Source organism: Peromyscus maniculatus, chromosome 3 (assembly GCF_049852395.1).
Source record: "Peromyscus maniculatus bairdii isolate BWxNUB_F1_BW_parent chromosome 3, HU_Pman_BW_mat_3.1, whole genome shotgun sequence".
Taxonomy (NCBI): Eukaryota; Metazoa; Chordata; class Mammalia; order Rodentia; family Cricetidae; genus Peromyscus; species Peromyscus maniculatus.
Window position 1 is genome coordinate 83,763,667 of NC_134854.1, and position 15,297 is coordinate 83,778,963.

The 15,297-nt window shown below is 34.3% G+C and overlaps 1 protein-coding gene across 2 annotated transcripts in view; it reads left to right on the forward strand.

Annotated features, from left to right (window-relative positions):
- Positions 1–15,297, forward strand: part of Ccser1 (coiled-coil serine rich protein 1) — a 1,158,948-nt gene that overhangs the window by 885,352 nt on the left and 258,299 nt on the right. The window contains exon 11 of one of the 2 annotated variants that reach the window (XM_076566875.1): positions 477–519. The exons of the other annotated variant lie outside the window; for it this stretch is intronic. Within the exon in view, the coding sequence (XP_076422990.1) occupies positions 477–519 (43 nt within the window). The remainder of the gene's footprint in view (positions 1–476; positions 520–15,297) is intronic. 2 annotated transcript variants of the gene reach the window in all.

Here is a 15,297-nt window from a genome sequence, read left to right on the forward strand (position 1 = left end):
ATTTTTGTTGAAGCACAAATCAGGGACATTTTTCATGTTATTGAAGTTATTTGCCTTTGCATAGTCTCTGAGTTAGAACACAGAAAAGATCAATTCCTGATGTACTGCTTATTTAAAAGACAAGCAAGAGTGTCATCTGCTAAGGACATGGTGCAAGGGAGCCTACTTGATAAGGAGGTGGCTTCATGATGCATGTGCTCTACTTTTCTCAGAATTCCTACCCAATTTAAATGCTTTAATTTTTAACTATAATTTTTATCTTTGCTTTGTTTTATTTTATATTTAATCTCCTCAAACATCCAAAATAGGAGCTCAACAAACATCCAATATAAGAGTTCCACCTTATTTCTAAAATCAGCTTCTTTAATTTTTACTTATTTTGCATTTCTGTTCATATACTTCATTCATTTTTCCCCCACTTTCTACTGTTAATAATGCTGATATCATTTGCTCCAAAAAATGTGTTTTATTTCCAGGGCACAGCTTATGGGAATGTTCCTGTACCTTCTCGCAGGCAATGTGAGTCTCTTAACTTTAGCTCTGTGTTGTAAACATGGCTCTGTGTCCTGTGCTGTAGCATGGCATGCTGACTGAGACCAGTGCCCACAGGTCAATATGCAATCTATAGCGTTGTATATTACCTATGATGTATTTGTAGTAGATGGCTCCCTTTGCCTCTTCCTTATCTGTTTGTCTTTTTAAAGCTCATTTAAGAAAAGCCATATTGCAGTACTGCCAAGTACACTAAGACTTCAGTAATGACTCAAAGTCTGGGGCAGAGAAAGTAATTGATGTAATACATTTTTTTTTTAATTTTGGAAACAATGAGGACACTTTCTCTGTCAGTGAATCATAAGGCTTTCATCAACCCTAACTTCCTTTTTTTAATATTCAGAGTTTTCATACCACATAAGTTGTGGTTGAGCTCAAGTTTGAAAGACCCTTCCTAGTGAAATTTACAAAAAGACATCTGCCTTCCAGTGAAAGTAGAGCAAAGTGACTTTCTAAATGTTTTCTTTTATTTCTAAGTCAGTACATTCAGAAAGTTAAAATTAATCTATAAAATTTTAGTTGGAAACCCAAGATTTTCACAACCTTACACTGCAATTGTCATGAACCCGACTGCAGCGCTGATGTCTCTGGCAGCTGTCTATACTAGTGTGTCACGGAGAAACATACCTGTGAATTTGCCAGCAGACTTTGAGGAACAGCTGCTCCCATCACCCATCCTGCCCTGCTCTGTCCCCCTACATGGCTTCTTTCAGTTGACTTGGTTTTCTGCCTCCATTACCAACCGCTTGAGCTACAAACCTTCATGAATCTAACTATGTCTAATCATATCTGCCAATGCATTCTTTTTTAATTTGATGCCCGGGGGGATTGAAAGGAATAGTCCAGTTTGCACAATGTTCATTTTAACTCTTTTCAGTTAAAAATACCATTTGATGACATTTACAGGGGAAGATTAATGAATTAAATATTAAAACACTGCACATTGTGCTTTTTATAAGGTGACCAAAACAACAAATAAAACTGTACACTTAGTATTTCCTTTATCGTGAATTAATTTTGGATGTTTGAAATTTATGAATAAAGTTAAAGTCAAAAAGAACTATTAGTATGAATAACTTAGAGATATTAAAATTGACAGAAAGTTAATTGTCATCACAGGTGATAAATTATATTTTTATCTCTCCTTTTATTTTTCTATTATCTAAATTTCTAATGTTTATGATAAATGAGACTAATTTTACATAGTTATTTTTGCAGTATTAATTGGTAAGATTGAAACCTAAGGCAAGCAATTCCAGAATATGAGACATATTTTGATTTAGGTTTGCTTTGTTAAGAAGGAGCAAATCTCTACTCTATATAAGTTAAGCACCAAGCATGGAGGCTGCTGCAACAATAAGGTCCAGTCCTGACTACTGGCGAATTGGCATTACTATGTCCTGTGAAATCATAAATGTAAATATAATGGTTATGAAAGTATTTCTTTTGATTTTAATAAAATCATTCCTTATTTTACAAAATAAAAGAACATAACATTAAAATTTTCATATAGATTTGATTTCATATCATTGGCTCTGGTTAAGAGAGAATTTACAAAAATCAGAAAGGAAAGAAGAGTATACATTGTATCTCTAAGTCTGTGGATGCTTACTTAGTTATACACACGTTATCAGTAGGCAGTACTTTGAAGTAGACATTGGCTCCTAAACATGTGGTCTGGAACAGTGAGCTTATTAAGCTCTTTAATTTAGAGGCCTGATGATATTTTCTCAAGTGTGAGTCCTCAGATCTCTGCCTCATAGCAGTGCAGCTCTGTGGTGTCTTACACAACATATGTAATTGTGGTGATTTTTGAAAACATTGTATAGTAATTACAGTTTATAATACACATGAACATGAGCACTGGCATTCGCAGCTTTCCTTCCTTTATCTACTACTACATGTGTCCAGCTAGACCTCTTTCAAATGATTTTGATTCAGTATGTTACATTATTGACTATATCAGAAAGCAGCTCATACTGTCTGGAAGACATAGATGACAAGTTTTTATTTTTGTTTTATTTGATATTAAAAACTTCTTTAATATATGACTGTTAGTTATAATAATGTACTCAATTAAACAATTTTTGCACTGTCCTGAAACACAATCTTGTGAAGAGAGAGATTCCTTGAGAGATTAGGTGATAAGGGCATGAATCTACAGTGAGGGGATTCATGACATCATTTTGTGAGGCTATGTTGGCTTAGTTAACATGCCTATGTATAAATGTCTCTAGTAAATAATGCTCATCCAAGTTAAAGAGAAAAGAAACAATATTGCTTAATAATTTTTACCTCCAGAGAAAATTCTTGAATGATCATGTCCAAAGGATGAGTCTTAGAAAATTATTTGAATGTTTGTAAAGAGAATACTTTCTAAAAATGAAAAGCATAATTATTTTGTTAAAGTTATGAATAAGGTTCCTGAGAAGCAGCTCCAGGGACTACACTGTTGAAGAATGGATCAAACTATAAACAAATGGCACTAACCCTATCCGGATCCTCCTTATGCCCTTCCTAGTACCCACACAGAACAGAAGCCTAAAATACAGGTGCAGCACATAATGCAACCCTCAAGATCTTTGGGAAAAGTTACTGGAGCTTGTCCAAGGAGGAGGAAGAGGCTTTTTGATACTTGGGGAAAAGGACAAGACTGCATGTTGGACCCCAGTGTACTACTGACCTCTGGGCAGGTCCCACTTGGGACAGTCAGGTTTTGCTTTGGGACAAAGACTTCATCAAAGGGAGAAAGTTGCCCCTGCTGTGTTCCACAGATTAACTTCTATTGAGCTTCAGGTAATCTTGTAATATGGCTGAGAAAGTTACAAAAGTACAGACACACCTTGGAAAAGATTAAGTGCAAATGAATGCCCTACAGCTAAGGAGGTGTTTATAATGAAAAGCCTTAGGTCAATTAGCCCTACTGGAAAAAAAACAAAAACAAAAACAAACAAACAAACAAAAAAACAGAGAGACAATGGAAGGAAAGATTATTGCAGTCACCAAAGCAACACCCTCATCACCTACATAAATCACCACATTAATTTCCACACATGACATATGTTTACCTTAATCTCTAATGCCCTGAACATGATAGCTGACATTTCACTGAAGTTCTGTACCTTATGGAAAGATGAGGGGGAAAAAAAGACAAAATACAACATTCTGTCAAGTGGTAGAACAATCAATCGACTTAGCATTGTGTAGATACTAGAAATATAAGACAGGAGAGTTAAAACAGTCATAATTGTGTGTAATTCTTTAATGGAAGAGTTTCAGAAGGAGCACATGTCCACTTTCAGCAGAGAATGATGTAAAATAGAATCAAAAGGAGCTTGAATATATTAAATGCTCAATAACAAATAGGATGAATATCTGTGATGGTCAATTTTGTGGGCATATCATAGACATGGCAAAGAATTATGAATCTGAATATGGCCTACAGGAATGACAAAGCTGAAAAACAAAAGGCAAAGAGTGGAATAGGCTTTCAGTAGTCATAGAAAATCGAAGGGCTTTGAAAAATAATCCCATGTTTTGATTTACTTGTGTCCAGTCTCAGTGAGCATACAGATAGTGCAGAAGAAACACTTGAGATATAATAGCTACAAATAGCAAAAATCAAGTTATAATCCAAGAAGATTAAAGGACAAACAACAAAAAACAAAAAAAGATCATAACCTGGAGCATCAGACCCAAATTGCTGAAAATCAGAGTAGGAGGGGCTTGAAGGGATACCCCCAGTGCTAAAGAAATCCTGCATACAGTAAAACAAAAGAAGATTAGAGAAGGCTTTGGGGGAAAATCTTTACAAAGCATGTGACCATTAGGTTATTTTTTTAAATGCTAAAGCACTAATAAAAATATCATTTTCACAGTATTTATATGATTCATTTATCCTTTCTCTTCAGTATTTTTTGTAGATACTTGTTTGTATGTATACTCAGGCATTCCTTTACCAACATGGTTTTACAATGGATGTTAAAAGTTCATGGTGAAGCAGAGTTTTTTGAGCCCAACATGCTACTGATGGCAGAAAGGAATTAGCACTATTAAATATCCAGCAATTCATTATCTATTTCATACATCTATACAGTTTGTACTGCCATGATGTGACAATTTCCACTTACTCTAAATTAGCATAATAATTTTCTAATCAAGCACATTAAAATGTTGGCACTGATTTTCCTTTGTCAAATGCAATAACTAAACTTTTATTAATCAAGAGAATTGCCTATTGTGAAATCATTCTTAAGCAGAATAACACTTAATGATGGAAAATTGAAGAAACAACTGTAGTAGAGGAGTGTGGGGATGACCGCATAGCACATGATGAAACTATTTTATGTTCTCATTTTCACTTTTTTCTTTAAAATACCTGGTAAGCTGAGTAAGTCAGGTAATAATAAAAGACCATCTTAGAATTTAATAAATTCTGGAAATTATAATTTTTATCTTATTAAGAAAGCAAAGATTTTTTTCTGTTTACTTATTATTTTATAATTATTTTACTTTACCTAGTATTAATAAATATTTGTAAGGATCTCAAAATGGTGTATTCTCTATTTAATAACACTGAAGATGACTGTCAAGGTCACTAATAACATAAAAATGATTGTCTAAATATAGGTAACACATTGAAGACATGTGCTAACAAATATAATTGATATTCATTGTGGATTCATTTCATTTAATTTGTTCTGATTCATAAAATAACAAACTATTCAAATGTTCCTAGCAGAGGAATAGAAAACAGTGGTGTGTAGTGGTCAATGGTCTAATAGAATTAGACCTGTTGGTTCCAATTTATCCTTATTGAAGTTAAGTCTTGGGAGGTAAATTTTTTATTGTATTACTAATGCCCTGGTGCTATTTGAAACATTTTGTTCTTTCATAGTCTGACAAGCTGTCATATCTTCCATGGATTTATTTTAATAGAAGGACATTTTTTTCATACAATATATTTCTGATCACAATTTCCCTTTCCCAGCACCTCCCAGAACCTGCCTACATCCCCAATAACATAACTGCATGCTTTTCCTCTCTATTTTTTTTAGAAAATAAACATATAAGTGAAAAATAAAAGAGCCATAAATATTAAAGCAAAATAGAAGCACAAATATACAAATTCCATAAAAACCAAAATTAGAAATCATAATATACAAATAAATGTCAATAAGACAAAAAGGGTCCAAACAAATCAATATGAGATGAAAAGTCTACAAAAGTACTTTTTGAGTCCATGTTATATTGGCTATCTACTGTTAGGCATGGGGTTCTACCCTTAAGTGTGGTTTATTTCCCAGTGAGACTCTACTAGAGAGAACTATTTTTTCTTTTGCAAGCAGATATCAATTAAAGATAGCTTCTTAGGGAATGGAATCTATGTCCACTTTCCATTCTCAGTGCTGGGACCCCATCTTGCTTGAACCTGTGAGGCCCTGTGCATAATGCCACAGTCTCTGTGAGTTTCAATGTGTGTCTGTCCTGTTGTATCTGAAAGACACTGTTCCTTGGTGCCATCCATCCATTCTGGCTCTGATAAGGTTCCCATGTCCTTTTCTTTGGAGCTCCCTGAGCCCTGTATAGATGGGTTTGATTAAGATATCCCATTTACAACTGAGTGTTCCAAGGTCTCTTACCCTCTGCACATTGTGCAGCTGTGGATTTCTGTGTTAGTTCTGATCTAGTGCAAGAAGAAGTTTCACTGATGCTGTCTGAGGAAGGCACTGGTCTACAGTATGGCAGAACAACATTATGAATCACTTTATTACTATGTTCTTATAGCCAAGCAATAAATAGTTTTTGTTTTTTTTCCTAGCCCATGTTCTATCCATTTTCAGGTTCTGGGTCACTGGAAAAATATTAAGCAAGGTTCCATCTTAGGGAGTAGGCCTTATACCCAATCAGAGAGTGGTTGGCTACTCTCACAAATTCTGTGGTACATCAGCAGCAGCTTGTCATGCAGGCAGGTCTCTTTTGTAGGCTGCAGAATTGTAGCTAAGTTGTGGGTTACCCTTCTCTTCTGGTAGCTTGCAGAGTACCTTTCAGTACTTGACTACTTATCAATATGGACGAATGTATTAGTTAGGCACTAGCTCAACTTATCCTTATTCAATGAGATATTTAAGTGGTATCTTCAGCAATAGGAGCTTATTGTCAGTTTGTGAAGTATAACCACAAAGGTTAGGTATAGAGTAAGGGACAAATTCGGAGATAAAGCTCTCACAGGGAAGAATAAATAGTCTTACCAACATCTTGAGATGCTAGTGGGTTTTCATGGGTCCTTTTGGGCCAATGAATCAATTAGATTTAGCCCATTTCTGGCACAGAATGTTTCACTTAGAGGTGAAAAATATGTAGTCAGGGCATTGTCTCCTTCATTATTTGGCAAGTCCATTTAAATTTCTTTCACATATGTGTATATTTTAAGAAGAATCTACCATTTTAGGTTTCCATATAATCCATCATATTGCCTTTAGTGTTCTTTATCTCTCTCTAGATTCCCTTCTTTTCTCAACCCCCTTTAATCACTGTGCTCTACTCTCTTCCCTGTCTTTTCATAGCTATCTTTTCCATTTTTCTTACTTAAGAGATATCCCACCTCCCTACCTGTAGATGTAACCAACCGTCTTATTAAATAAGAAACACAGAAACAATGTAAAAGAGAAAGCCGAGAGGTCAGAGCTCAGAGCTAAAATCTCACCCTTCCGCCTGCAGTGTCCCAGCTTCGCGAAAGAGACCTATTTCCTGTCTGTTCGTCTATTTATAGTATTTTGTTCTGCCTTCTCATTGGTTGTAAACCCAAACACGTGACTGCCTCGTCACTGTCTGAATGTACAGCCCCCTAGGTCTTAAAGGTATATGTCTCCAATGCTGGCTGTATCCCTGAACACACAGAGATCTATGGGATTAAAGGCGTGTGCCACCACCGCCACACTCTTGCTATGGCTCTAATAGCTCTGACCCCCGGACAACTTTATTTATTAACATACAATCAAAATCACATTTCAGTACAATTAGATTACCACCACACCTACCCCATCCCTTACTAATGTTTGCAGTTATACATATTATAGCCTGCCTTTCAAGTGCATTTTAAAAGCTACTAACTGTATATAAGAGAAAACATAAAATATTTGTGTCTTGGGTCTGGGATACTACACATGATGATTTTTTTTCCAATCCTATCCATTTGTCTGTGACTTTCCTAATTTTGTTTTTAACAGTTTAATAATATTTCATTGTATAAATGTACCATTATGTTTATTATTCATTCACTCATTGATAGATATATAGGCAGTTTCTAATTTTTGGCTCTTATACTTAGATAGAATAAAATGAACATGGATGGGCAAGTATCTCAGTTATAGCATGTAGAGTCCCTTGGATATATGCCCGAGAATGGTACACCTGGATCTTAAGGTAGATCTACTACCAGTTTCCTGAGGAAACACAACATTGATTTCCATAGAGTCTGTGTAAGTTTGCATTCCCACCAGCAATGGAAGAGTGTTCCCCTTTTCCCACATTCTTGCCATTATAAACTACCATTTGGTTTATTAATTTTGGCCATTCTGACTGAGGTAAGATGAAATCTCAAAGTAATTTTAATTTGCATTTCCTTATGCTGTGAAAATGTTTAATACTTAAGTGTTTCTCAGCCATTTATGCTTCATCTTTTGAGAATTCTGTTTAGTACTGTAACTCGTATTTTAATTTGGTTCTTTGTTTTCTTGATGCTTATTTTTATAGCTCTTCATATATTTGAGATATTAACCCTCTATTAGATGTGTGATTGGTAAAGATCTTTTCCCATTCTGTTGCCTGCTGCTTTGCCCAAGTGATGATGTCTATTGCCCTAGAGAAGCTTTTAAGTTTCATGATGCTCCATTTATTGATTGTTGTTTCTAGTGCTTGTGTGCCTGATGTTCTGTTCAGGAAGTTCTTTCCTGAGCCAATGAGTTCAACACTATTTCTTATGTTGTCTTTAAGGTTTGTGGTATTTGACTTATGTTGGGGTCCTTTATCCATTTGTAGTTGAGTTCTGTGAAGAGTGATATATATATGAATGTATTTGCATTCTTTTATGTGCAGTCATCCAGTTTGACCAGCACCATTTGTTAAAGACACTACTCTTTTCCCAGTGTGTATTTGTTCTTGTTATAAAAGTCAGGTATCCATAGGTATGTGGACTTATTTATGGGTCAGTAATTTGATTCCATTGGTCAATGTCTGCTTTTAAGCTAATACCACACTCCTTTAATTCCTATATCTCTGTAGTACAAATTGAAATCAAGGATAGTAATAGTGCCCACAGTTCTTTTATCATTCAGGGTGTTTTGGCCATTCTGGGGTTTTTGTATTCCCACATGAAGACGAAAATTGTCCATTCAATTTCTTGGAAGAATTTTGTTATAATTTTGATGGGGATTGTTTGAATCTTTAGATAGCTTTTTATAGAATGGTCATTTTAACTACATTAATTCTACTGATCCTTGAGCATCCTCTGGTATCTTCAATTTTTTTTCTTCAATATCATCAAGGTTTTCTTTTCTTCTTCTTCTTCTTCTCTTCTTCTTCTTCTTCTTCTTCTTCTTCTTCTTCTTCTTCTTCTTCTTCTCCTCCTCCTCCTCCTCCTCCTCCTCCTCCTCCTCCTCCTCCTCCTCCTTCTCCTCCTCCTCCTCCTCCTCCTCCTTCTTAATGATGCAAGTTTTTCATGTGCTTGCTTAGAGTTATTTAGTTACTGCAGGATATTTTTTGAGGCCATTGTTAAGTTGTTGTATCCCTGTTTTCTTTCTCAGGCCATTTGTCATTTGTATATAGGAAGGCATTGAGAGTTTCATTTGAAAAGCTAGGTGTTACTTTGATGGGCCTCATTTATATTAGTCTTTTTTCCTAGCTTCTTTCATTATTCTTTCTTTGTTCTTTACATTTAGTGTTTTGATTATTATGTATCATGTGAAAAAAATTTTTTGACCTGTTTGTTTGGTATTCTGTATGCTTCTTATATTTTGGGAAGCACCTCCTTCTTTAGGTTAGGGAATTTTTCTTGTATGATTTTGTTGAAAATGGCTTGCTTAGCCTTGTTGCAGCTTGGTTCTGCCTCAAATGAATGTACCAGGCCTTGTTGACTCCTCATGGGAGGCCTTACCCTTTTGGAGAAGTGAATGGGGAATGGGTTGGAGGGAAGTGGAGGGGTGGGAGGAGGGGGGGGAACTGTGGTTGGTATGTAAAATGAATAAGAATAATAAAAACTAAATATCTCAAAAAAAGAAAATACTTCCTGTGCCTTTGACCTTGATTTCTTCTCATTTCCTCTCTTTCTATTATTTATAAATTTGTTCTTTTCATTGTGTGCTAGATTTCTTGGGTTTTGGGCCCATATTTCTTTTAGATCTAACACTATTTAACTAAGATGTATGTTCCTTCTACCTTGTCTTCAATGACTAAGATTCTCTTTTCTATTTTGTACTCTGTTAGTGAGACTTACTTCTGTGGTTTTTGTTTGACTTCCTGAATTTTTCATTTCAAGTTTCAGTTCAGTTTCTTTAAGTGACTCTATTTCTTTATTAAATTCTACTCTTATGTTGTGAATAGTTTTCATTATTTCATTCAATTGTTTGTACTTCCACAGACTTCAATAAGGTATTTTTTCATATATTCTTTAAGGTCCTTGAACACATACATAATTGCTGATTTGAAGTCCTTGTATTGTACTTCAGCTATATTATATTTTGGGGGGGCTATTCCATTAGGGTACTGGTGGAAGCATATTGTCTTGGCTATTAATGTTTTTACTTTTGCATTGGTGTCTGTGCATATGTAGTTAGGATGGTTGAGATGACTGGATTCTAGATGTTGATATCTGGAAATATTATTTTTGGATGGGTATTCCATTCCTTTTTTTTTTCAGTACCTGGATATTAAGAAAGTGTTTTGGCTGTGTTTTACCTGGTAACGAATGCTTCTTCATGTCTTTGAGTGCCTGAGAATACTAGAGTTAGACTAAGAGAAAAGTGAGAGGGGCTATAGGAAAGAGTTAAGGGGATCCTGTCCATACCAAGAGGTGGGGCCCACAGGGAGTTAGAGGTGTGGTGGGAGGCATGCTTTTGCAGATAGGTTGCAATAAGGCAAAGAATAATCTGGAGAAACAGGGATAAAGTGGCTAGGGAGACCCTAGATCTCTACCAAGAGTTCTTCATCTCCAGTGAATGGAGTTGAAGAATAAGGAGGAATACTTGTAAGCAGGTTGTTACAGGCCTTAAAAAGAAAATGAGGAAACAGCAATGGAGGACAGGTAGTTTAGTGAGAACTGTTTACCCAGACCCTATCTATGGCTTCTGAGGTCCCAGGTAAAAAGTGTTTCTAAGTATTCATGATAGACACAAGAGGTGATAGAGGCAATATAAAGGAGGAGAGAAAGAAGAGTAAATATTGCCTCCTTAAGTCAAAGCCTAGTCTGGCCACTCTTCCAGATTTTTGTGAAAGGTTTTCTTCTTTTTCCTAAACCAAGAGATGAGGCCACAGTTTGCAGAGTACATAAAAGGGGATCAGCTGAGGAATATGAACAAGAGCAGATATCTGAGAACCCAGCAGCTATGGAGAAGCGTGGCTATAAAGAGCTTGATTCTCTCTTACTGGTTTAGAGGCTGGTCAAGAGTGAAATATTACCTTGAAGTATAGGAAAATGTCAGTTTCTTTGTTCTGAGTCAGATGATATTCAAAATAAGACGTACTACTATGATTTTTTTGTTTTAATAAGCTTTATATTATTTAAAAAATAATATTAAAATATATGCTTTATTAAAATTTAGAGTTACTTATTGAATTTATATAAGATTTTGAATTTGTGTATTTTTACTTTTATAATCCAAGTGACTGGGGGGCTTGTTATCATAGTCTTGTTAAATTTTTATTTCAACTGATTAAAAAAAAAATTGGCTTTAGGTCAAGAGTCTTTTTCTAGAGGTACTTTTTGTTTCAGAAATGTCAAGTAGTACTGGAAATTAGTGGAATTTTATTTAATGAATACTAATTTTGTATCACCTTTTATGAAAAAATAAGTCTTATGAATCAATACAGACAGAAATTTAGATTTTTTTTCTGGTAAAATCTTGATAACCAAAGCTTATTCAATGTATGTTTTATAATAGTATTTTTTATGCCTCCATCTTTTAAAAAGTGCTTTTTAAAGATATTCTTTTGTTAGCAAAAAGTGACACACAGACAAATTTTTAGAAAATATTTTATTTCACTGTTAAGTAGTTTGTTTATTTACTCTATGGAATGATCTAGCCAAAAGACATAAAACCTTTAAAATAATAGTAAAAGATGATGTGATATTTAAATGTCTGAAGAGTTATATATTTTCTGTGAACTGTAAAAATTTAGTTTCAAATTATTAAAATTTTGAAACATAAAAACTTTTAAATTTCCATGCATGACTTAAGAATTTAGACTCATTCTTCCCATACTTTTTTATATGCTTATTCTATAATGTATTCTGAGTTTAGTAGGTGTAACTGTTATAGAAGAGTCAAGAAGCCACAACTCAGACTTCATATAGTCGTTATCTGACTTTCTGATATTATAAAAAGATTGAAAAGTGCTGCATACATCCTCAATAACTAATATTCACGCCATTTACTTGAATTATCTTATCATACTTTCTTCTAAATCATCAGCAATATGATAAACATAAATGGAAACTACCTTTTAATAGATTGGAGTTTTTATAAAGTTGCACTATTATTTTTTGATTCCTTTCTAATGAAAATACATTTTAGCTGTGCCATGTGGGGAAATCTTATGAGAGAATTAGTAAGTTATATTGTGTAATCTTTACATTGTAGCTCTATTTGTAATTGAGAAGTCTAACTCTGATTCATGCCTGAATTAATCATTACAGCCACCATAACACCCTACACTTCTCATAGGTTATAACTGTGTCAAGGTGGCTACATCTGGAGTTGAAAGGGCAATCATGTCATGTTCAGTGCTCCAGTCTCTTGTGATTCATAGCAATTCTAATCTTTTTTTGTGGTGTGGAGCATCTACCTCTCTAAACTAAATGTTGGTTTTTCACGGCCACATCTCTTTTTGCCCTGACTTTTCCACTTGGATATCTTTTAAGGACACAAAATTAGAGCCAACTTAAATCAAAGATACTATCTTGTCACTTCTGGATTTTTTTCTTTATTACATAGCATGGTTCTTTTCTTCCATATAAGATCAGAGAAAGTTCTGGGGCTATTTCTTGTAACCCTGTGGGGATTAGTAGACTGATACAGTCACTGTCAGTCTGAAATGGCAGAGCCATAATTAAAATTTGATTTCTTCTAACTTTACAATACAAATATTTTCCATTATTTAATTCCAACCCTGGAATAATGAATAGTGCCATAAGACAGTGACTTAATGCATCTCTCAATTGTAAGTTATTATACACTAGAAAAATAAGACTATATTTTTAATTTCCAGAAAAGGGACAATGGTGTTTTATGTTTATAGTAAGAGAAAATATAATTTAAATTACTAATGAACATATCATAGACTAACATCCATGAAGATTTGAAGAACAAACTTATGAGAGAGATGTAAGTTTATATGAACTAAATGTTATGTGGTAATTTTATTTTGAGAAAAAAACATTTTAGTATCATATTTTCAAAATATGATGAGTTAAACATTTTGAAACATTGAAATTTGAATAATGCTCTTTGAAGAGAATGATCAAGGGTTGAAGAAGAGAATCTAGTGTGTTTAGGTTCATGTAGATAACATACTTGTAAGTGTATGCTGAGAGATCTCCAGGTCTCATTTTTCTTGCTATTTTCCTGATTCTAGAGGACAGAGGACAGTGCCCATTGGTTACAGGGAGCATCTGGTTTTTTTTTTTTTTTTTTTTTTTTTTTTTTTTTTTTTGTGTGTGTGTGTGTGTGTGTGTGTGTGTGTGTTAGCATTACAACACGAACCAGTTGTCCTGTGTTTTACATAAACAGTAGTTGAACATAAAGAATTTGCTTTCAAATCCACTTGAATATGTTTTATATTAGGACTGTATTATAGATAAAAGTTCTAAATTAAAAGATTAGTCCTACTAGCAATAGTAACCTAATAAATTTTTATGTGTAAGGTTCAATATTTTCTTAAATATTTGCTTGACAATCTAGTTTTTTAAGATGAGATATGGTTACTCTTCTAAATCTTCATTTGAAACCAGGTTTGAAATTGCATAAGGCTTCAACACTTTCCAAGTATGGAACGTAACCATCACTGAGGGATAGCCCTACCAAACTTGGAAATCTATAGTAGCAGTAGGAATAGAAAGAAGTTAGCATATGAACTAGAAAAGAGGAACATGGGAGTCAGATAGTGACATAACTGGTATTTTTCAGTCTAACATTAAATGATTTCATTTTAAATTTTCCATTTGCTTTCCTCTTGATATTCCTAAACTTACAACATCTTCTCTCAACTTGCCACATTCATAGCAAGGCTCAGAATTGGAGGCCATTGTGTATTAAATCAAAGATTCTTCCATAGCTAATTTTTATGACTCTTCTATGTCTCTTTTCCTTGATTGGTTAAAAGCAAATCAACCTTGCTAATTGACTAACAGGTTATATGCAGAACGAGTACACAAAGAATGAGAAATAAATACTAACAAGAGTTCTGAAAAATCACATGTAAAGGACAGTAGCAGTCCTTCCCCATTACATGTCCTTCTCATTCTGAAATCTGATCTATATTGGTAAAATTCACTGTCATTATCGTATTCTTCCTTTATGATGCATTTGTTGCTGCACTTGGAAAAATCACCTGACCTAGTGGATGGAAGACGCAGAAATCAGGAATTATTGTTCTACTTTTAAACTACAAAATAAAATCATAAAGGGGTGTAAATTGTAGGCAACTGTGGGGTCAGCTTGTATGTGAAGGGCCTTTGGGAATCAATGGAAGCAGTAACTGGGGAGTAGAGAGAATGATGGTGTGACCCTTCTATCTTTCACAAATTGTTAATTTTCATGATAATCTTTCAAAAGAAATTTGATTCACTTATGCACCAAGCTTTTAATATGTAACTAGGAATGTAATTTCCTTACTAGAAGAAGCCACTAGATTAATTTGATTTTTAAGTTTTGATAAACTGAGGAATCTAATAGTGCCACTTTGTACACAACACCTTACAAGAGTAGAACATTATAAGTAATATATTTGCAAGTTTTTTTGTGCCTTGAATATTTTTACAAGGCAAAAAATATTAACATACTACGTTGCTACAATGTAAATATAATTTTATATGAATTATTCATAAATTAAATATATAGTTAGCTATCTGTAGTTTACTATGCAGGATCTCCAAGACTTGGGGCAACAGCAGGATATCTAAGAGGAGTTTTAGTGTGTGTCCAGTATTGATGGTGTACCAGAAGCCGGAGTCCTTAAAGAAGACTAACAACTCATTACAATGAACATTTGCAAGTAAAGCTGTTTGGACCAAAGGTATACAGAAAGACACACTACAGGTCCCTGTGCTACTAAGACAAATGAAGAGGTGATGGAGAGGTAGGAAAGAAGGTGGAGCAAAGCATATTTTTAATTAATATTTATGTTTTTACTTTTCTCCTTTGGGGGCGCTGCCAGAGTGAAGGGTAGATATGGAAGGACTTGGAAGAGTATGGAATTGGGGTGCATGATGTGAAATTCCTAAAGAATAAATAAATAAAAACATGTTTTTTT